The 23,997-nt window shown below is 36.9% G+C and overlaps 1 protein-coding gene and 1 long non-coding RNA gene across 3 annotated transcripts in view; one reads left to right on the forward strand and one right to left on the reverse strand.

Moving 5' to 3' along the window:
- The window catches only part of LOC139980966 (uncharacterized), a 98,568-nt gene extending 88,217 nt beyond the window's left edge, over window positions 1-10,351 (forward strand). For both annotated transcript variants that reach the window (XM_071993048.1, XM_071993047.1), the window contains exons 6-16: window positions 614-751; window positions 1,132-1,216; window positions 3,456-3,779; window positions 4,340-4,798; window positions 4,976-5,202; window positions 6,395-6,556; window positions 7,316-7,468; window positions 8,097-8,157; window positions 8,865-9,181; window positions 9,532-9,691; window positions 9,878-10,351. In XM_071993048.1, coding sequence (XP_071849149.1) covers window positions 614-751; window positions 1,132-1,216; window positions 3,456-3,779; window positions 4,340-4,798; window positions 4,976-5,202; window positions 6,395-6,556; window positions 7,316-7,468; window positions 8,097-8,157; window positions 8,865-9,181; window positions 9,532-9,691; window positions 9,878-10,062 — 2,271 coding nt within the window. In that variant the 3' untranslated portion in view covers window positions 10,063-10,351. The remainder of the gene's footprint in view (window positions 1-613; window positions 752-1,131; window positions 1,217-3,455; window positions 3,780-4,339; window positions 4,799-4,975; window positions 5,203-6,394; window positions 6,557-7,315; window positions 7,469-8,096; window positions 8,158-8,864; window positions 9,182-9,531; window positions 9,692-9,877) is intronic.
- A 1,294-nt stretch (window positions 10,352-11,645) lies between these two features.
- On the reverse strand, window positions 11,646-20,422 carry LOC139980968 (uncharacterized). Its single transcript, XR_011797750.1, has 2 exons — window positions 19,806-20,422; window positions 11,646-16,969 (listed from the first exon to the last, which is right to left on the reverse strand). It is a non-coding gene; the product is annotated as an uncharacterized lncRNA (long non-coding RNA).
- Between the last annotated feature and the right edge of the window lie 3,575 nt (window positions 20,423-23,997).

Genomic DNA, 23,997 nt, shown 5'->3' on the forward strand with positions numbered 1-23,997 from the left:
TATCTATCAAATTTAGTACCAGAAGCTTGTTGTTGAGGTCAATGGTCATTTCAGGACAGCCTGTGTCATTTTGAATTTATTGTTTGTCATATCACACTGCTTCTTACTGTATTACTAATATCAAGTATGTTGTACACCCTCACTATACAATACATCACATTCAGAAAATAGCTCATGTTACATCATCGAAACCACTATGCATTTTTGCATTCTGGTTTTTCATGGAGGTCAATATAGTTTGAGAAATTTGAAAATGCAATCACTTCAGAAGTTGCGACTTCAAACTGGTATACATAGCCATTGGCTATTTACATGTGTACAGTTTTCCTTGAGGTCAAAGGTCAATTACATGTTACAGTCAGAATGAGTCTGATTATGCAGAAGTGAAGTTTTTTTGAGCAGCAAACCTCTTTGCATAGGTATGAATTACTCAGTTCTGCAAGACTTGCCATTTCTGCTCAGCAATTCAGATCGTTGTAAAATATTGCAACTGAAGTTTCTTCTCATATTGGCAAGGAACCACTAAGTCATTTGACTTTCTTGTTATTTGTGGCAAGAAACCACTGGGAGGTTCATCCTTCTTGTCTCATTCACTGTGTTCTTTACATGACAGGATCTGGAAGAGGCTAAATCAAGTCTGAGAGCTAAAAAAGATGAACTTGTGAAGTCACAACTGGAATATGCCAAAGAATCCATGGCCTTACAAGAGGTCCTGAAGCAGACTAGGGAAGCCTTGAATCAGCAACAATTGGTAAGTATGATTAAGTATAGTGTATCTGTAGTTAGTATGCCACCAGTAGCAAAATTAAGTGTGTTTACAAAGTTAGCAAAGTATTGTGACTAGACCATTAAAGTGTTGAATTTATTATAACATATCCCTCTGTTGATGGTATTACGATGTGAAAACATAATCTTGAGCTAACCAAAAGTGTTCTAAATTTATGGTACATTTTACTACAAATAGTGTGAAGTGAGTAATGAGTACATTCACCTAGATGCTAAAATCAGTTGCTTTTATAAGCTAAAGGCTCAATTGGTGTAACTTGACAGGTGACAGAAAGGAATACAGAGGTTCTTTTTAAAGTTTCAGTACACCAAATAAGATATCTTTCCTATGTTGTTTATTTTCAGGCTTCATCCGCTTCTGTTACGGAGGAAGAAACCCAACTTGAAGAAGGTGAAACTATAGACCTATCACAGCAATCAACTTTGGCAGGTAGGATCAAAATGAAATGATAATTACTGCTGTTGGTTGTAAATTTCCAGGCAGTTTAATGTTTCCTTATATAAGTCTGTTTATCCTTAAAAAGTCCTACCTGGAGATCTTCACAGCTGTCAATGGAGATGTACGGAGAGGGTAGAGGGAGGGGGGGGGGTTGGTGGGGGTAGTGACTTGAGTCAATTTAAGTAGTGTAGAATGGATTATCTAATGTCTATTATGTTAAGATATTAAAGGTCAAAAGAGATCTGCAGAGGTATAAATACATTAAGGAGTATCGTGGAAACAGGTTAAATCGTTTTGTACGCAGTATGATGTTGGTCAGAGTTCATTTGAGGTCACCAGAATAGATCAGAATATCATAGAGGTATATGGCTTTCGTATAATGTGTACAAGAGCCCAGTAATTCTTTGTGAAGGTCAAAAAAAGTGTAAAAACCTTGAAAGCACTATAGCTGGATAATTTTGGTTTTCAAGAGAGACTACATTAATTCAAGTCAATGGCTAACAGAATTTAATTTATGAAAATCTTTCTATATAATTAGGAATGTGGTCTGTAATAAGCGTTTGGTTTCAGCATGACTTTTTTGTGCAAGGACACGGTGTACATAAAAGCACATAATCCTCTGGTAGGCATGTGGTCACTATCTAATACAAACAAAATAAAACATCTAGGTATCTGTTGTATATCTGATCCAAGTTTTAGCAATTTTAATATAACTGAGTTCATTTAGGAGTCGATCATACACCCATTTAGGAAATGTGTAACAAAAATAACATACGAAGTATGGATGGTCAATTGATGTGCTCCATGGTAACAGTTATAATTTCTATCATATATAACCAAAAATAAGGACATGAACAAGAAATTGAATTAAACGGTATATTAGATCTTCATCTGGCTAGATATCTACTGAATACAGTGACTGTGTCAGAGGAAAGTAAGCTTGAGAGAACCGTGCTAAGCACGGCTCCTACAGGTTGAATCACACTGAATACAATTGGTGAAAGTTACAACTTAGATACTCTTTGACAATGGATTACAGAGGATGGGACAGGAAGTTACTCTGTCCACATATTTAACTTTCTCCTTAAACAGAGCTGGGTTAAGCTACTAAGAAATGACGACACTATGACATCATTGGGAATGACATCATACTGAAAGTTATTTGATTGGTAGAGATCTGACATTCCTCGCACAGACAGGTGTTGGGTTTCTGTTATAGAGACTTACTGTAGAGGTCAAAATGTTAGTGATCTACAGGGACTTAGAAGTTTGAAAAGTATATTATTATGTTGTTGGCTTGTAAATAGAAACTGTTAGTAACTTTCTGGGAAGTGTGATGTAAGAGGACTTCCTGTCTGTCCTCCTATAGTAGCTATAGCTGAATGATTGTAAAGGTGAACCTAGGGTAAGGGGAAGGGGAGGTAGAATGGTAAAATGCTCTCTATAGATCAAGCATTTTCTCACACAAAGAAAATGAATCTCAACATCGCCATCAATTCATCATCCAAACTAGAGCAATTAATATCAAACGTGCAGTAAACCCCTGTTAAAGGTGTGGTGTTTGGATACAAAACTCCTACAACTTTGAACTGACAGAGGGTTAAATTAACATACATGGTTTAGGAGGAGCATGGCCCTGTATGGTTGGTATGTTTTTATAGTGTATTGTATGATGTCCAGATGTATACGTTGCTGGGGTCAACAAGCAAATAACATAATAATCATAATAAGCATATCAACATCTCCAATGTCTTTTTTGTAAAATGTTATAGAAAATAAAAGCCTCACCTAATTCCTCAATATGATGTTTTGACTTGACGGTCATCAAGTGAGGTAGATCACACCAGGATCCTAATATCTGAAGAGTATTTATGATTTTGAAATCATTTTATGTTAAATATCATCAAAAGGCTGTTGCAATGCTTTAAAAAGGTGCCAGTAATGTTGCTATGCTAACACTGGGGCTTGTTGTGTATATGGGCAGTTACATCGACAGTACTTTAAAAAGCAATTAAATTTATTCATATTCCACACAAATTATAGTTTATTCAGCTATAGAACTGATTTTAAAGAAAAGTATTTTGTTGTTTTATATCAATGCAATACAAATCAATCTAATAATCAACAGATAACTAGGAAAATGTGATCTCATCTATTGTCAGTTTATCAATTGTCTTCTTGTGCTGAGTGTGATCCTTAACTCTATTTTATCCTTTTATTTTCATTTCAGCTGATTACGGCAGATTAATGGTCAATGTTGCCGATGATCTTACCCTAGACAGCACTCTGAAATTAGCGACTCTGTTTGGTCTACCACCGGAAGAAACTGATATGTTACGCAGGGTTTCTCTGATAGAGACACCAGGAATCACTCTAATTAACTTCATGAAGACACGAAACATCATCAATATGTACGATGTCACTAACCTACAAAAGGGTTTGGCTCATATTCAGCTAAACCGAACAGATGAAACCCTTTTAGCTCCATATCAGTCTAAAGTTGACTCCTTTCAGTTTGAAGAATACCAAGCACCAGAACTGCTTGCCTGGCCTGGTAAGAATGGATACAACGTTGTAATCAGAATACATAAAACAAAAAATATGCAGTACAGAAAAATCTCTAGAAATGTGTGTGAGTCTGGGGTTAATATTCTGCTTTCAGGCAATATGTTATTTTGAACTAGTAATTATAATGATGTTTGTATGGTTAAAGTAATTATAAGTGGATCTTTTGACCATTTATATGTTCCCATTTGGTTTGTTTCTTTATAGTAAAAAGATTGAAAATACAAAACTTTAGTTCCCAAAGATTAGCCAATATTTGTAGGATTCATTTGAGCCATCTGATCACTCTCAGAGAACGATGCTAGATTCTTTGATATTCCCGTAGTCTGCTGCCACTCGTCAAATTCTCTATCAACATAAAGCTTGTGTTGCATATCTATTACATTTTGTATTATGATTCCTTCAATAATACCTCTTTCATAAATCAATTGCAGGGCTTTTGTATTGATGTAGAAATTTTAATTAATGTGGCTCAGTATGGCAATTTTTTTTTCCATGTCAAGGCTTCAGTTAATAGTGTTTGTGTTTCCATTAATATTCTATTTTTAGTTGATGAATCAACTCCATCACAAGGTTCTGATGAAAGAGAGGAATATCATGACCATAGTCAGGAGACTTTGATGGAGAGAAGCGAGAAAGAGGAACTACCAAAGCAAAGAAAAGATTCACAAATACTTGAAATGAGGCAACATTATTCATACATTGAACACAGGATAAAGTATGAAGGTGGAACTATTAGCATCATGGGGGTACATCTGACTATTCCTGAAGACGCTGTATCCTTCGATCATGTAATTGCTGTTAAAGTGATCTATGATCCTGACATACACCTCCCTGGAAGTGTTCATAGGGGCAGAATGACACCGCTACTAAAACTAGAGCCAGAAGGACTCGCCCTCAACAAGCCAGCCCAGCTGACTATTCCTCACTCGGCTATTATCCCTGAGCCAGATCGACATGATGTTATGATCTTCACTGGTCTGAAAGATAAAGAAACTTCACTAGAAGGTAAAGATGGAGACCAATACACACTTTAAATGCAAATTGTTGAATGTACCAGGAGATGTACAATGAGTTATATGATGGAATCAGTACTGTAAAATATGTCTTAGTTAATAAGCTCTTGATATTAACTCTAATTAAGATTACCAAGTAATTTAGTTTGTATAATATTACTTACTATAGGTGAAATAACTTGGACCGAAGAGAAATCTATGGATTGGAAACTAGACCCGGAGAAGATCAGTCTTGATATTAACATCCTGAGCTACGTCTTTGTTAATTTAGTCAGCCAAGAAACAGAACAGAAGCATATATTCCGTATTGTTCCATTTATCGATGGGATACTTGATGCCAAAGATGATGTCTTAATAACTGTTTGTTTCTGTAAGGACAGTGATGAAGAGTTCAAGGTGAGGATAATCTCCTGTTACCATGGTGATATATGTACCAGTTTGAGATCAGTTCTGTTTCATATTGTGAATTTTAAGTCGGTTACTGGCATTGTACTCTCTTTCATGATTTGTACAGTGACTATTATCGTGTTTCACTGACAAATTATGAAGTGATTTGTTAAGAGCACATTGCTTAGGTCAAAATTTCATTTTGTAACAAATTATGTGGTTCCTCAAAAACATCCACAAGACGCATAACAAGTACTTAGATGATTTGATACCCGCATGCAACATTAGTAATGTGAGCAAATTAAGGAAACTGAGATGATGTTACTTGCTAAAGCAGTATTGACTTCTCTGTACATAATGAAGGCACAACAAGTTGCATAATTTAACATCTGCTCGGTTTTTGGTTTCAATAATAATTGTAACCTTTGCATTCATAATGGCATATGTGTGCACGTTTGTGACGCCCAGCTTGTAAACAGGATATCTCAAGAAGAAAAGCTTGGACAAACCTCATATTTAGTGTGTAAAAGCACCACATTGAGTACAATAACGTATTGTTTTTTTTTTTGAGGTCAAAGGTCATTGGGGTCATCAGAGGTCAAATTGTATAAACCTTGTTAACATGATATCTCAATTTTGGAAGCTTGGGCAGATCTCATACTTGGTATGAAGGTGTATAATATTGATTAAAAGAAGCATATTGATTTTGGTGGAAGTCAAAGTTCATTTGGGTGCAACAGGTCAAATCGTGAAGCCTTGTAAACATGATATGGCAAGGGAACATTGGACAGAACATATATTTGGTTTGTAGATGTACCATATGAAATTTAAGGAGCCTATATTACTTTTGGTGGGCAGAGGTCAGTGCTTGTTTGAGTTTACCAGGGGTAAAATTGTGAAATCATGTTTTATGCAATATTGCAACAAGACATATATCATATAAGTTGATGTATCTATCACTTTTAGTACAAGAAGCCTGTTGAGGTCAAAGGTCATTTCAGGATAGCCTGTGTCATTGTGATTTATTGTTTGTCTCATCACACTGCTTTCACTGTATTACTCAGATCAATTATGTTTTTCACCCTCACTATACATTACGTCAGATTCATGAAGAAAACTGCTGTTACATCATCGAAACCACAATGCATATATGCTTTCTGGTTCTCTTTTGAATTTACTTTGCCATGTTCTTATGTTTTAGTTGCTGTTAGAGGACCACCAGTCCAAACTCAGTTTAGGAAACTATTCAACATTTCAAGTTACCCGGACATTGAATGATGGCAGAGATTCTGCTTCTTACATCGATCTGATGATGTCATCACCCGGTGATAGTTACCATCTGATGAAGGAAGAATCAACAAAGGTTTGTAATAAGCAATGCTTTTAAAGTTTGTCTTCTAACATTACAAGACTTGTAGTTAAGGATTGGTTTCCTGAAGTGAACCAAAATATTGAAGTGGTTAGAATTTCTGCCTTACAACTACTAGGGTACTGGTTAAAAAAAAACCACCAGGGACCAAAATCTATGCAAAACTTCTGCTGTGCAGTGTTGTTGAGCAGAATCTTGCGTAGGTTGTACTTCCAGTAAGTGAATCATTCAATAATTGATAATTTATGGTCCGATATTCTTTCTCAAGGTTTCTCAAAAAGCTTCAGTCACCATGGCTGCACTTTGGTGATGATGAATGAATGGGGTTGTCTTTAATTGGATAACCTCCCTTTGTGTTTGAGGAAATGTTCAGATGCTGTGGCAGTGTCAGTCATCAGATTGGGATGTTGATTAAGTGGCTGTTCTGTGAGCAGGAATGATAAAGAACACGTTCTGCCTGCTTAGTAATTCTCTGAACACTCATCAAAAGTTACGTGAATATTCATAGCTTGAATATATTACCAGAGGGTTCCTACTCCATGGAACAAAGTAAACCTATTAAAATGTTGTTATGGAACTACAATCTTCACCATCTGCACATGAAATCTAAGGATTTGTACATGACTAGATGTCTTGGTTCCTTACCAGCATTTCCTTAATTCTTATATCTTATATGTGGCACAGTTTCTTTGAATACTTATCATGCATTCTCATCCTCAGTATATTGATCTTCTAATATCTTTTATCCATTAGCATGTAGACATTGATCACCTGTGTGCTGCCAGTAGAGTCTCTCATCAGTTCAGACTTAAAAGAAACAATGATGGAGATACTACCATGGTTGATGTGAAGTTAAAAGTATCACAACATGAAAAGAACCAGACAGCCCTCATCCTCCAATCAAAGGTGAGTTATTTTTGCTGATTGTCTTCCAGCGGCATCTTCTCTCTTCTGATTTTTTCTTTGTTTATTCATGTCCTGCCGGGTGGAAGTCTTGCAGCTGTTTGCAAGCTGATCTAAAAATGAACTCTTTTGTGTCAATGAATAAAGTCATTGCTGTAACTTAATTATAGTTTATTCCATGTCACCTTCTCTCATGGATCCTTATCTTTATAATATTGTGTACTATGCATAATTGCAATTCAATTAATCTTTTGTTAAATTGCTATTGTTTTGCCGAATCTTTCATGTTGCTTTGTAAATAATGAGTAACTCAAAATGCAAAGAATTTGCTGAAGAAGTGTACTTATCACCTGTGTGTTATTACATGCACAGGTCAACAGTGATGGGAAACTGTTTTGTATGTATTAGGTACCAATTAATGAATAATGCCTAGATAATAGCTATCACCAGTCCTTAACTTTGGGATTCCACACATTTATTATGTGTTGTTCCATGTTTGTTTCAGCCCTATTTTTCTACATTATGTTCTTACTTTAAATCTAGTCATTCACATGGTGTGCACTCTTGTGTGTTGAACATACTTACATTTACAGTTCCCATTACTCATATTTTTTTTGGTTTAATTCTTCAGGTGAACAACATTCTCTTATCTCCAAAAACCCAGGAAACTCTTTTTAGAGGACTGCACCCAGGTGAGTATTCAAGTGGAAGTGGAACAGATGCGTGAACTTTGAAAGTCCACCCTGGCCTGTATCTAAATGTAGTTGGCACAAAAAATAATGATATTTATCCTATACATACACCAGGCAACTGTGTATTAGTGGAGATGAAAAAGTAAGCACACACAGAGAACATGGTGAGTGTCTACGTAGACCTGAAAAGGTAGAAGCATTCGGTTTTAGCAGTAGACACACCTGAGTGTTACTTATATCAACTTAGTATTGGGAAACATTTTAATCACATAAAAACTTCTGATTGAAACAAAGTACATCTTGATGCTGAACCCGAAAGATTTCTTCTATGTCCCACTTGCAAACTTTCATTTTTAATTAGTGTGCTCAATTCCCTCAAAGCAACTATGGAATTGAAGCTGTATACAAGACTAGAATTGATCGAAAAGATAAGGGCTTAAAGCTGAAAAGTTGTACATAAGTTGTGGACAGTATACTTAACCAATTTAAATGAGTGCACGCACCAGAGGTGTGACTTCCATACCAACCTTCCACATGCAGGTTTGCATGCTTCTTGTGGGCCAGTAATGTACTTGTGCATGTTAGGTGTGAACATTGCTCATTGTTCAAACTTGGCAGTCAATTAGCATAGGCACTCTAATGTTTATATGTGATATCTAGTCTTAGCTATACTTTTTTAAATGTAAAGTGGATGTCCTCACTTTCAGATTTACCCAAATATGAACAGTTGAGAGGAGACATTGCAAAGCATCTAGAGAAACAACATTGTCTAAAGCTAGGCGTGTATTTTAAACTCACGCCAGTAGAAAATGAAACAATTCAGACAGCAGCAGAATCTGGAAAGATGCTGATGAAAATATTGGATGAAAGAGAGCTCATCATGCCAGAGAGAATGATCAGACTGTATGAAGGATTGAAAGCTATTGACTTTGATAAGGTGGCAAGACTGGTGCTGGAGTACATTGATACATCACAGGAGAAGAATGGAAAGGAAAACCAAGGAGAAAAAGATAAAAAGAAAATGGTTTGTATTTTGTAAACACTGTTAAGACTTTGACATTTTATGCTTGTAATTGTCAAAACAAAGTCACTTTGCATAAAAGCAAGATCTTAGAATATTGGCAGGTCTAGTACAGAGTGTGATTCTGATATGAGAAATTAGTATTTTTGCTGTCATGCAAGTCTGTTTGAAAAGTCATCGTTTAATAATTGTAAGAGTTTCTTTCTTATTCAAAGTTACGTTTTTAGACATTAAGTTTAGACTATTCACTGAAGCTAAATCAAATGCAGTTATAAGTTTTCTATCTTCATGAGAGTATTATTAAAGAAAATACAATTTTATGACCAATTTGTAATATCTCATCATTATTTCAGGTTACCATTGCAGAGAAACAGGAACCGAAGTTGCCAGTAAATTTCAAAATTTTGATACAAGAGGGATACACGAGACTGGATGTCCAAAGAGCCTTGAAATTGTCTCTTGGAAAACTGGACTTGGGAAGACGGATTTTGCTACTTGCTAAGGAAGAGGATGGTAAGGATACCCTCTGTATTCAGCTACGCGGGTATTTCTTTTATATTCCTTCCGGATTTAATCAATTTCACAATGTTGTCTCACAATTCTGGATATTGTTCGCATGAAACAGGTTCGGTTTAATTCACTTTATGTAGAATAGTGTATTTAACATATTTGCATTTTCCTTTTCTTTCAACCTTACAGCCATCATCAACTCTTTAAATCATCAAAAGCAGAACTTATCAGAACATCTTGATGTAGACCAATCTACCCTGCTGGCAAAAAATTCACTGATACTCTATCTTCCACGAAGATCACAGAATTGGAAAATGTTCTTACGGAACAAAGAAATGAAGAATGTGCAAAACTTGTCAGAGATTTTAGACTGAAAAATACTGTAGTTGAAGCAACAATGTGCCCAGAATATAAAGCTGAGCCATATTGTGGGTTATTGTTAGCAAATCATGATGAATACGAACATCATATCACCAGTGGTGCTGTACACAGGAAGTTTTCACTTGAGAGGGGGTGAGGAAGTCACCATGATCAGTAATCATAAGTTACGTTACACCTGTAGGAGTTCCTTATATAAAATATATTCTTCTCCCCCTTCTAACATGGTTATATATATATATATATATATATATATATATATATATATATATATATATATATATACATATACATATATATAGGTATATATAGATATATATGTAAATGTGTATATACTCTATTTGGCTATGTACCTTTTTGAGATAAGTAACTCATGTTCGTAACCTATACGGTCATATACCATTGAGTGTGTACATGTTTGTCACCCGTTGTCAAACAAGATACCAGTAGTCATTGGTTGTTCATATACAAGCTTAGAGTAAAAGGAAATATCATCGTTTGTAGCTAATACACTAGGAAACAAGTTTGTCTGTGTGTGTTTGCCTACTGCCCAACTTTGTCAACATAAATTCTCAACAACAGTATTAATATTGACACACCTGATACATGGAATGTATATCTTATATACAATGAATTCAAGGTTGCTATTGTTTTGGCTGTGGTCAAAGTTCATGTCAAGTCAGCAAATATCAAAATGTGAAAATCTTTAAGTTTCTGTATGTGAACAATTGTAAGAGTGACAGATTCAATACATGCAATGTTCATTGTTCTTGGTTGTTCTATGGAGGTCAAAGTCATTTGAGGTAACAGTTATGGAAATCTGGAGAATTCATAAACATGGTGTCTTACAAAGTGCAATAGTTTGCAATCTACTAGATACCTTTGCAAATTCTTTGCCATTTAGGATGATGTTACAGTTTGTGTATCAACACTTTCATGTAAAGTTTGGCAATTCTCATCAAGATTGGCTACTTATGAAAGGGTGAAGTTGGAATGAAGTTGTGTGCTCTAATTTTGCTGGAAAATGTATGCATCCTTATCAAAAATTGCATCCTTATAGCCATTTGTGTGGAAAGATAAATAATGTCCTCATAGCAGTTGAGCTGAAAAGATTGTTGAGTTGGGTGAGAAGAGAAACCTATGCAGTTGTGTGTGTGTGTGCATGTATGTTTGTCTGTTTGTGATGCTGAGCTTGTAAACATGATCTCAAGAAAGGTAACTTTGATGATCCTCATACTAAGCACATGGATATCCCATGTTGCTAAGAAGAACTCTTTTGGTTTTTTGTGTAGGTCAAAGTTCATTTGAGGTCACCAGAGGTCAAAACATGAAAAACTTGTAAACACAATATCTGGAGAAGAAAACATTGGTGGATCTCATACTTATCATGTAGATGTCTTATATTGAGTAGGACAACTCTCTTGTATTTTGTGGAGGTCAAAGGTCATTTGAAGTCAACAGGGTCAAATTGAAATCCTTGGAAACATGATATCTCAAGTCGGGAAACTTTCGTGTATCATAAATTCATAATTGGCATATGGATGTTTCATATACAGTATAAAAATCTTTTTTTTGGGGGGGGGGGGGGGAGAGGCCAAAGGTCATTTGGTATCAGTAGAGGTCAATTGTAAAAAGTTTGTTAACATGATATTTTAAAAAGGGTTACACGGATGGATCTCACTACTTGACATGTAGATGCAAGAAGGTACCCATTGATAAACATGTCAATAATTTGAATACTTTCAGTCTACTACGGGTATTCATCAAACTTTCACTCATCGAAACCTCAATGCATTTTTGCATCCTGGTTGTTTTTCTCTTTAAATATCTCAGTCTTGAATGCATGGCTGTAAGCATATTTCTATAAAAAAATCATTTTATAGAATTGCAAAATACAGAGAACATTAACAGTTAATTTGACATTCCAAATTGATCACATTTCACAGTTGTAAAAGGATTATAAAAGCTGTTGGAGAACATTTGCTATTATGACATCACAGACCAGTTATTGTTATCTACTTTCTAAAAGTGGAAAAGTGTTTAGTATTAAACCAACCAAAATTACATTTCATCAACCACATTACCAGTTAGGAACAAAATATTTCCAACTATAACTGAATTTTCTATTGTGGTTTTAATACTGAGATATATTTGATTTAATATAGCATATATTTTATTTGATACCAATATATATTCCCTTTATAAATTCGAATTAATAATCAGATATATTTCCACTTAATGTTCGTATATAAAAACATCCTGCGGTTAACTGTTAAATATTCCTGGATTATTTAGATTTAATCCTGGTATAAATTCAATTTAATACCAGTATATATATTATAATGGGTTTGTCCCACTCGGCTTGCCATATAATAATAATAATAATAACAAACATTAATAATGTGCTTTACATAACGAATATCTCAAAGCGCTTTACAAAGAATGCAAAGAAAAACCACTACCGAGCAAAGAGGAAGGTTTTGAGATGAGTCTTGAAAATTTGAAAATTATCAAGTGCATGAAGGACATCCAGCAAATGGGATAATAGGACGTAATACTTTACAGGATATCCAGCAGATTGGACAAAAGGACATAATTATGTTATTTAAGGCAGATAAGTCAACACTTTATTCTTAGCCATCAGATCTTACGTGTAATTAAGATGATTGTTCAACTCTACAGGCTTAAAAATCTATAGAAATTGGCTGAAATATCCTCTGTCAGAAGTAACCAAGCCTAAAAGACGTGGAAGTGAGAGGTGGTGAAAATATAGTTTTACAACATTCTTTAAGTGAACACTTTTGTCAAAAGAAATATGCATGAACTATACTGGGTACCTGAGGGAGGAGTGGGGTGACGGTGACTACTTTGACACAGACTGGGAGATAGATGTGTGTACATTAGCTATGTGCTACTAAGTTGTCCCTTATAAGAGGGTGAATGTATGCAACTAAAATATCCATTTATTTCGCTCGTACATGATTTATCACATATTGCATACTTAACAGATCCTAAATTTCTGGTAAAATTCAAAATACACAATGGCCTCCTTACTGATAACTTGTCTCCATTTTGTTGCTGTTTGTTTTGTTTTTTTGCTCTCTGTTTTCTTTCTTTTCTTACATTTAATAATGATTGAAAACTAGAGGATGCTTTGTCAGAAACCTATAGTCTGATCAAGTTTGCTCTATGGCCTAGCCCTAGTTAGAGTGACATTGTGAAGATGATCGAAGATGATCTGTGAGACCAAGTGCAGTATTATGTGTGACCATTGGCTATGTTTTACACAGTTGGTACTAATGTCACTAGTCTGTTAGTCACGTCGATGATCTGCTGTTCTTGAGCAAGGGGTGCCACCCAGTCCTCACGTGACAGTTATTTCTCAAGAAAACCGTTTTGTACAGTTTAGTATGTCGAGAAATGTCATCATGCATGATACAGCCCAATGAATGACGTATCTTGTAGACCTGGAAAACCCCGCGAAGTTTTGAAGTATCACGCGTACGGAGGTTGTACACAAATCGTATCGTGTGTAAACAATGAGGTAAGCAACAGGTCTGATATTTTGGCTATGATAAAGTTTGAATTTAAAACGCTTTTCAACGTAGTTCCATCACTTTTATTGAAAAGTAATTAGTATGGTAGAATCCATTTAGGAAACTGAAGAGCAAAGTACGTCAATGTAAAGTATGTGATTGCCTAGCAAAAACAAAGGGTACTAATTTAGAATCCGTACCATCCGACAGGCTAAAAGAGGGCGCTCTTTATGATGGGGTGACAGAGCCGTATATAGAGAGTTTGGCCAACCATGTAACCGATTTGGATTGGTCGAGAGGGACAACGCCCACACAGGGTGGTAAAATAGGTCCACTTGAAAACTTTCTAGCAGGCGACACTCATAGTCATACTCACAGTGTATAGACTATCGTTTGTGTACACGAAAAAAGTACGAAATTATGAAAGAAATGGTGCTGGGGATGCTGCAATCGGTCAGAACATGGATATTGTTGTTTGATTTTCCGACTGACCATAAAAGAAGAGGAATTTTTGGGAAGTAGAAAGAACAAGATGGAGATCTAATGAAAAAAAGTCTGTGTAGCCTAGGCCCATAGCCATAGGCCCTAGGGTGATACGAGTAATGTACAAGCAATGCTAGAATTTTACGTTCAGACTGGTTTCTGTTATTACATTCATGGCTATTCTCTCTCGTTTTACGATCCACAAATTCGATTTCATTATGCCAGCTCTCCTAATCATAGGCTGGCAGTTTCAGTCGCACATATAGTTATCCTAATTCATAGTTATTGTATGCCTAGCCTAAAAAATTATCTCTTTTAGTTTAATGTAAAGGGTGGGCTAGGCATAACGTAAAGCCCTAATCCTAAGTTAAGCCCGAAGCATAAGTTAAGCCAGACCTGGACCATTCTTGCTATTACTACAACTGTTATAGCACATTACATAATATGGCACAGTATAAGGCCCAATTAAACTAGGTCTAAGGAAAACAAAGTAGCCTAGGCCTAAACTAGTTAGGCTAGGTCTATACCTTGTGGGTTGTGTACACATACAGGCCTAATTATATAGACCCTTTTAGTATGCTATAAACAAGTGCCCAAATGGTTAAATGATCTTGGTTTGTGTTAATTGTCAGCATTGGCCTAGCCTTTTTAGGCTAACATGAATTCAGCCTAATTTTTTCTTCTTCAAAAGTATAGCCTAGGCCTTGGTTTAATTTGGATGCAGTCAACTATCATTTATCAAAGTAGCAGGGGCCTCGGCTACATTTCAAAGACCACTAGGCCAAGGCTACTTATGGTACTGGTAGCCTAGCCTTAGTGATGCTTATTGCAAAGACTACCCTACACTCTTGTCTTGGTCACTGAATTATCTTAAGAGCCCTGTCACCACATGTTGATAAAGAAATGTTCAAAATATTGCGTAGGCCTAGCTTAGGCAATGCACGGTTTGGTTTGACTGTTTTAAAGGAAGACTTGAAAATTTAGTGTTAACTGGTATTTCATTAATAAGCAAAACTGTCTGTGCATTCCAACGGAGTGCAAATTAAGGGGGGGGGGGGGGGGATGCAGTATGATACACCTTTCAAGTTTTAACACATTATAAATGCACTTATGCCAGAAAGTCATTGCATCAGTAACTCCTTATTCCCCTAATTGACGATTGAAGTTAAAAAAAATCTTTTTAAATTATCTTTAGACAGTAAATTTGAACTCCCTGAATTTCAGGACAAGTCAAAGGTGACATGTGCTCTGAAGAAAAACTCCTAACATAAAAAGCCACAGTTAGCAGACTGTGATAAAGACTAACCTGGTGAGTGACTACTAGACTGAAATCCAGTTCCTGCAACCACAGCAATAAAGTCTTTGTTTTAATCAATGCACTTGTGTGTTTGAAACTTTCAAATGGACACTCAATGGCAGTTGGTTAAGATATAAGGTTTTACCTTCATCATGGAGAGTAGAAGGGAATCTGCCTCATCATCTGAATAAGGGACTCAAGGATAGCAACAAATCATGATTGGAGAATGATTTTGAGCAACTAAATATCTGGCAATTTGAAAGTTTGTATTATTTTTTTACATATTATTTAAGCTGTTTAGCTCACACACAAGCAAATGATCAAGTGACAACAACCGATGCAGTATATTTAAAGGTATTGAAGACTTGCCCTAAACCGCATGCCGCGCTATGAAAAAGTTTACTTTCCGTTGCTTGCAAGTGAAGTTTTTTTTGTGTCGCTACAAAATGCAGACAGTAATGAAACCTGATACCTTGTTATCTTTTATCTAGACCTGAGATGTCCACGCTGCTACTGTATGTGCACTGTGTTGTGGGAATTGACCGTGATGTTTGTATTGACTGTACACTAATGTCTATTTACAGATGGTAGCAAGCTGTGTGTGTATTTTCTGGGATCAATGGTGGTGTCTTACACTTCTGTTACACCGCATTCGAAACTAGGTCAGATAACAGGCATGAGACGTTTCTTTGTGCGGGAGTCTGCACACCCTTTAAGGAAAAGTATTTATATCCCATTAATAGAGAAAGAATTATGTTTCAATTGGTAGCATGCAACTTTAAATTTTGCAAACATTAGATACAATCAAACAATAACAAGGTTCATTTACAAGGTAATCTACTGCCCTATATTTCACATTAATCTGTCACATCAGAAGGTCACAGCTTTCAATAATTATACAAACAAATTCCCTTGATGGGTGCTTGGTTAGATTACTGCAATTTTCAAGTTTATCAATGTAATAAGTTCTGAATGTGGCAATGTGGAGAAGCTTTGGGATAATCTGTGGATAAGACTGCCAGACTAGCGACAAGATTCCACATCCATGCAACTCCAACTGCTTCCTTCACCACATGTCCAAAAAAAAGTCAGCATTGGTTAATGTAATTAAAATCTGGCTTCCTCCTGAGCTGGCAAATGCACATGAATTGTCAAGTACAGAGGTCAGTGTGAAACCACTGAAAGATCTTCTCAGCTTTCAAGAAAACAAAGACTTGAAGCCAAATTGACAGAGGCCACACTGATACCATTCCACTCTCATAAGATGAAGGTATCACACACACTTCATTTTGCTTCTGCGATGCAGTGCCTGTGAGGGTCACCCAATGGATGTTTTAACAACTGCCTGGTTTATAGAGCTCTGCAACAGATAATTCATCCTGATGTCGAGTCGTCATCCTGTCATGGCCTTGAGCAAGTTGAACCCACTTCAACACAAAGCAGCTATTGAATTCTTGTCTACTGTAGGTACTGTCAAATCCACATCACCATCATTGCTGGTTCCAGCTAAGCCGACCATAATAAAAGAGTACAATGAGGGTTGTTTAATTCACCCAACAGAGCTTGCATTCCAGTACCTTTGGGCAGCTGAAAAGATATTCAGAAATTGTTATATGAGTGTGTTTGTATGCATGCATATGTGATTTTCTTGCTTTACAGAACAGCTCCATTTTGATAAGCTATGTAACGTGGAAACCTGCCAATCATATGTTTGAAATAGGACAGGCTGAAACGATTCTTAAATGAAAAGCAAAACGACTTCTTGCATTTTGATACATCACTGTTCAGGTAAGGCCAGTAAGGGCAGTATGAAGAATAAGTAACAATTAATAATTATCATTATGGCCATTTGCTGTCTGCATTTAATAACAAACTGAATGATGTCATCAGCCCTGTGCTCAGTTGATAGAACTGACAAATAGGCACACTATGTCAGTGTGATCCATGAAACCTTATTAAGGACATGACCGTATAGTATATATGTTAATGGAAAATACATAAGCTACAACATACACCAGTATTCAGTTGTTGCAGGGTTTTTTTTCTCGACAGACCCATTCAATCTGTTGCACCTACTATAGCCTAGTACTACATTCCTGAGAAATTAACACCACAATATCAGTCTTAGGTTTGCCCACAGACTCCCAACTATTGCTAACTCCTACACTCAAGTATATAGTTTAGTTTAGTAGAAAAAAGACCAGGAGAGACACTCAAGTCCCCATAAAGGACCCTAAGGCTATATGAGAGGAATAAAATTGAGGACATCAAATGTCATACCCAATTACAATGCTTAATGTACTCATCCAAAGTATTCTTAAACCCATTCACACTACTTGCAATTCAACCTTCTCAGGCAAACCATTCCATCCATTCACAACCCTTGTATAAGTTGTATTAGACTTTAGAGAAAAAGTTGCCGAATATTAATCCTACTATGTAACTTCTGGAGTTTAAGACAATGACCTCTGGTACAACTACTTTTGGCAAACCTGAAATGATCAGTGAAGCATAAATTGTCATTTTATGTGTAGGCCTACTAGGGTTGGGCGATATTTGCTTTTTAATGTCACGATATATAGTTCAAAAATTATCGCGATATTTCGATAATTACGATAATTTTTTCTTGTTGTTTTTAGTGTGTTCCCGAACACACTAAAAACAACTGCCGATTTCCCACCGGTGTTTTCGCGCAGCAAACACACCGAGCATAATGGTGTGGGGTTCAGGGCCCGCCTTAGAGCCCCGTTGGGGTCAAGGGGTGGAACCCCTTGTAGGGGTCCAGGGGCGAAGGCCCCCGGAAAAGTTAAGTATTTTTTCGTGTCTGGCGATAAAAAATTCGCAATTGAGGATTCAAAATACTGACTAACTTTACGAATTTAAATTGTCACGAAACTGATGAAAGTTTTAAAATGACAAGTTAGAGTAGCTATATTATGTGATAAAATGAAAAGAGAATTAATCTGTCTTACAATCTTTATAAAGTTTAACTTACAGTCGATATTATGAAACAAACTACGTGCGGCAAAGCCCCGTTTCTAGACTGCCTAACAATCAGTTTACAACTGCAGTGTTTAACCGTACTTAAATATCACGGTAGGCTACAATGTGCTTCAAATTTTCTCAGGTACCTTGCAAAACAACCCCCCTGTCTAACACCTGTTTGTTAACATTTTTGGCATGGTTCCAAAAAAACTTTTCATGGAGTAAACTTTTTTGGCTCCACTCTAGAATTAATTAGGTCAGTCAGTAAAGGATCCGTAAAGTTATGCGAAATATTATCTTAGACGTTCAAGGAAAGACTAGGTAAATATCCCCGTTAAGGTAAGTAAAACACACCTCAAGCCAACCGACTCCTCCGCATGAACAAAACAATCTATTCCCCATGATACACGAGGCACAGTCTATACCATACAGACATACTGAAGCACGATATCAAGGCCCCAATAGCTACAGTATGGCCATCTTTATGAAAGTAAACCTTGTAATTCCATGTTTTAGGCCACCAGGCGTGATTAACGTAATGCTAAATATTGTTTCCATGTCCTTGTAGAAATCGTCAACTTCGCAAAATACAGTTAGTTGTGTTTTTGTTGTTACGTGAGATCCGTAACCGACGAAGTGGTTAGGCTATTTACTATACACTTAACTATGGTAGGATATTATTTTCTTTTTTTGTGGAAATTCTCGAAAATACTTTCTTTCTCCCGCTTTACACCAGATGTGGTTCTGGTTTATTCATAAATGGGTGTACTAGAGCCTTGTTTACATGACACTTGTTGCATTTAGGACGATATGCCAGTTTCGCGTGAATTTTTCGAAAGTATTTTGCTCGATCTTTCGTAAAATTAGAAAGGTTTACCAACTTACTTTTCGTACACAATTGGTAATTTCTCTACTGATTTTCAGAGTTTTGTTCTCTATACAGTCAATGTTGTAAAGAACGGGTTTTTACGAAGTTCAAAAGTCAGTAAATGAAGTTGATAAAATATTTCTTTTCAACTTTCTTAACCATGGAATGCTAGAATAACATTTACACATTAAACGGAGAATTTTTTTTCTACATCTATTTCAAATTTCTTTCACAAGAAATTATCGTCATTTGTTCAATCCTCAAAAAATATCGTCTTGAAAAAAAATTATCGCGATAATAATAATTTTCGATATATCGCCCAACCCTAAGGCCTACTCTATTTAATTGAAGAATCTATTAATGTAGGCCTGATGCTATAGTTGTGCGTCTGTAATCTAGCCTAGCCAGGACTGTGATGTGTGCTTTTCGTTTGTATGACTAAAGTAGGACTAGTAGTATGAGGCGTAAAATAAACAAGTGTAATGACAGGTTTTCAGCTAGTTTTCGTTGCATTTCAGGTGTGGAGATAAACGTAAATGTCATTATCTAACGCATACTCTAATTCATTACCTGATATCCATTTTGTTCCTCGTATGCCTGTCAAAATCTGACATTCTGAGTCGCTTCGTTTGTTCGCAACGAGCACAGTGTGCAAAGTGTGCATTGTGTGTGGTGTTTTTCGTGTTTCGCGCAACTGGTAACGACAACTGGACCTATTTTAATGGTAGCATACGCCCATTAAAATCCCCATTGACTTACACACTAAATCTCAAAAGTAATGCCTTCTCTAAGCCTAGATAGAAGTTTTCACTTGCTAAGCGCTACCCATCACTGGATAGCTGACAAGTTGGCCTTTCATGGCACCATCAATTTTCCATACCATGACCGTGAAAATTTTTTGCTATGAGACCCGGAACTTTTCATCACTCGTAAACAAACCTCTTTACTCGGCCGTAAACAATCTTCGTCCGCTGCTCCTGAGAGGGCTAAACTGGTCTAAAATTGCCTCAATTTTACCCAATTTTTTAACCACATGTGCTTCTGTTCATGCTCTTTAACATCCAAGCCACAAAAAAAGCTCATCCTAATTGATAACATAGCAAAAAAGTTGTTCTCCTGCTCCTAATTGGCACTTTTCCTGAAATAGGAGAACATTTGCCGCGGATTGATATAGACGCTAATAGGAGTATGCCACCTGATGCCCATGGTTTGCGTGTGACGTCACAAATCGCCAGTTGGCCAAACTCTCTCTATATACGGCTCTCTATATACGGCTCTGTGGGGCGAGCGTTGTTATGATGGGGCTTGGATATTTTCCAAGTCAGGCCAAACAAAGTAATTATTTATAAGTAATACTTGGCTAGTAATAGTTTAAATAAGTTAGGCCTACATTACATTTGATTTACAGCCCAGCCTATATACCGGCTATGTGATCTACTTCTATTATTTAAGTAGATACTGCCTGTGAATAATAGTTTAGAGTAGTGTTGCGCCGATAATCGTTTTCAATATCGGTATCGGCCGATATTTGCAATATCTGCAGCATATCGGTATCGGTAAAATTTTGCCTAATTGCCGATAACAGCAAGCCGATATTGAACTTTTTTTTTCACAGCAGAGCTACTTATTTATACTTGCAATGATTTGTTAATCTGCCCAAGACGATCCATTTCTTTAGCGTCAGTTAAACTCTTATTCATTTTCGATTAATATCCATGGAAACCTGACCCTCCGTAACCTCTAAAACACGTCTACGGCGCGCGAATATAACCAATGACCTTCGTGAACCTTGGCCTACACATAGCATTAGTGCAGCATGTATACACTATACTGTACTAACCATTCATTTTCTCAAAGGCCTCCGTGAAAACCTTGAACATGATGGATGCATAACTGCACTTTTAATTTTCCGCGAACACACTGCCAATATCCCGCCGGTGTTCGCCCAGCGAACACGCCGAGCACGCGAGCATAAAGGCGTAGTGTCCAGGGGCCCGCCTTAGGGCCTTGGTGGGGTCATGGGGTAGAACCCCTTGTGGGGATCCTGGGGGATAAAGCCCCGAAAAATTGGCTTTTTTTTTGCGTGTCTGGCGATAAAAAAAAAATCGCAGTTGAGTATGCAAAATAATTTTCTTATTTAAATTGTCACGAAACAGATGAAAATTTTAAAATGACAAGTTAGAGTAGCTATATTATGTTATAAAATGAAAAGAGATTTAATCTGTCTTTCAATCTTTAAAAAGTGCAACTTACAAATCTTCCGATATTATGAAACAAACAACGTTCAGCAAAGCCCTGTCTCTAGACTGCCTAACAATGAATAGCGTGCACAATGCGTACATTTTTACAACTGCGGTGTTTAACCCTATACCCAACTACCGCCGTACATGTGCTGCGAATTTTCCCAGGTACCTTCCCAAACACACTGTAAGCTCATCCCCTGTGTAACACCTGTTTGTTAACATTTTTTGGCAAGTTGCCAGGGAACTTTTCAGTTACGTGAGATCCGTAACCGCCGAGGTGGTTAGGCTATTTGCTATACAATTAACTATGGTAGGATATTATTTTTTCCGTATTTTTGGAAATTCTAGAAAATACTTTCTTTTTTCCCCCGCTTAAAAACAGATGTGGTCTTACGGTATATTCATAAATGGATGCACTAGAGCCTTGTTTACATGACATTAGTTACATTTAGTACGATATGCCAGTTTTGCGTGAATTTTTCGAAAGTGTTTTGTTCGATCTTTCGTAATATTTGAAAGGTGTACCACCTTACTTTCCGTACACAATTGGTCATTTCTCTACTGATTTTCAGTTGTTTTCTTCTCTATACGGTCAAGTGAATAAGTTGTACATTGAGTATAAACTCAATAAATTATCATTTTTACATTGTGATCGACAGTTCGTAACCTAATTAAGATGCAATTTTGCAAGCATACGTTAACACTATAGCTACTTGTAAGTCTTTACGATGTTAAGGCTCACATTTACTGCGTCCATTTTATTATCGCGTGCAGCGCTGCAGTGAAAAAGATTCTGGTTGGATTTCAATTATAATTCTCTTTTTCAAAATCAGGAAAAAAGTCATTCTTTTCAACTTAGGACAAAAGGAAAACAAAACACCATATTTTGTTGTTTACTTGAAGATTTATTTGTGAATGTATGCATGACTAAAAGTACGATTTTGCCTTTATTTTGTCTGTTAAAAAATATCGGTATCGGTATCGGTATCGGACCGATATTGGGATGATAATATCGGATATCGGCTAAAACCGATATTGGTAATATCGGCGCAACACTAGTTTAGAGACCCAAGGATAAGAAGGAACCCTAACTACGAAACCCTATCCATGTTATATCATGAAGTAACACCGAGTTATTTCAAGCCTTTTTTTCGATAAATGTTCAACATATGTCAGTAGGGCCTGCTAGCTACCATAACTTCATAACGTTAATTGTACTTGCAGTCATAGGCTATCTAACTGACTGTAAGGACTCATTTGAGTCTGAACTATTATACAAATAATGAATTAGGCCGTCTTCCATGTAGACCGGCAGCCCAGAGCACTTTGATCAAACGAACGAGGTACCAATATCTGAGTATTGGAACATTTGTGGAAAAACCCAGTATATCCAAAAGTGGACGTCTGCCGTGGTCGCTCTGCTGCATGTGGCCCCTGGGGCCGGTTAAAGGGGGCCAAAAAATGCATCTGATCAAACGAACGAGGTACCACTTGAAACCAATGTCAACTTAATGCATGAATGCCACATAGTACTGAATGGCCCATGACAGACAAATTTTCTGCTGCAAAGGGCCCGCCAGACGCCCCAAAAGGGCCCCTAAAAATGCATCTGATCAAACGAACGAGGTACCACTTGAAACCAATGTCAACTTAATGCATGAATGCCACAAAGTAATGAATGGCCCATGCCAGACAAATTTTCTGCTGCTAAGGGCCCGCCAGACGCCCCCAAATATGGCCCAAATGCCCATTATCGTAGCATTGACCCAGATTAAATATGCAAGGTACCACTCAAAACCGGTTTGGAATGTTCGGGTTGACCTTACAGACTATGGAAATAATCATGCCAGACAAATTTTCTGCTACAAAGGGCCCGCCAGACGCCCCAAAAGGGCCCCTTAAAATGAATTTGATCAAACGAACGAGGTACCACTTGAAACCAATGTCAACTTAATGCATGAATGCCACAAAGTACTGAATGGCCTATGCCAGACAAATTTTCTGCTGCTAAGGGCCCACCAGACGCCCCCAAATATGGCCCAAAATGCCCATTATCGTAGCATTGACCCAGATTAAATATGCAAGATACCACTCAAAACCGGTTTGGATCCACACAAAAACAATATTAAATGCAAAGGTACTTTCCACAGAGTAAAGAACTGCCAATGCAAGACAAATTTTCTTCTGCATAGGTCCCACCAGATAGAAAGAATAGGTGGCCCAATGTGGCCCTATATATGGGTCTAAAGAATTGGATATATGTGCCTTGTAACATGACATTTCAAGCTCATGATTATATTGTTTCCAGCATAAATTGGAGTTACTGTACACAAGACCAGTGTTTTATCTTATTTAGCTATTCGCTGCTCTAAGCAAAGTAAAGATAACACTTTCACCTAAGCCTCTAAATATTTTGGGATTTGCTGGCCTGGGCAAAAATTACAGTTCCCCACTTTATAATTCTAACACTCTGAGGAAGAGTCTTGCCTGGCTTGGATCCACAGAACTACGGTTGGAAG

This window comes from Apostichopus japonicus, chromosome 15 (genome assembly GCF_037975245.1).
Source record: "Apostichopus japonicus isolate 1M-3 chromosome 15, ASM3797524v1, whole genome shotgun sequence".
In the NCBI taxonomy this organism is placed as follows: Eukaryota; Metazoa; Echinodermata; class Holothuroidea; order Aspidochirotida; family Stichopodidae; genus Apostichopus; species Apostichopus japonicus.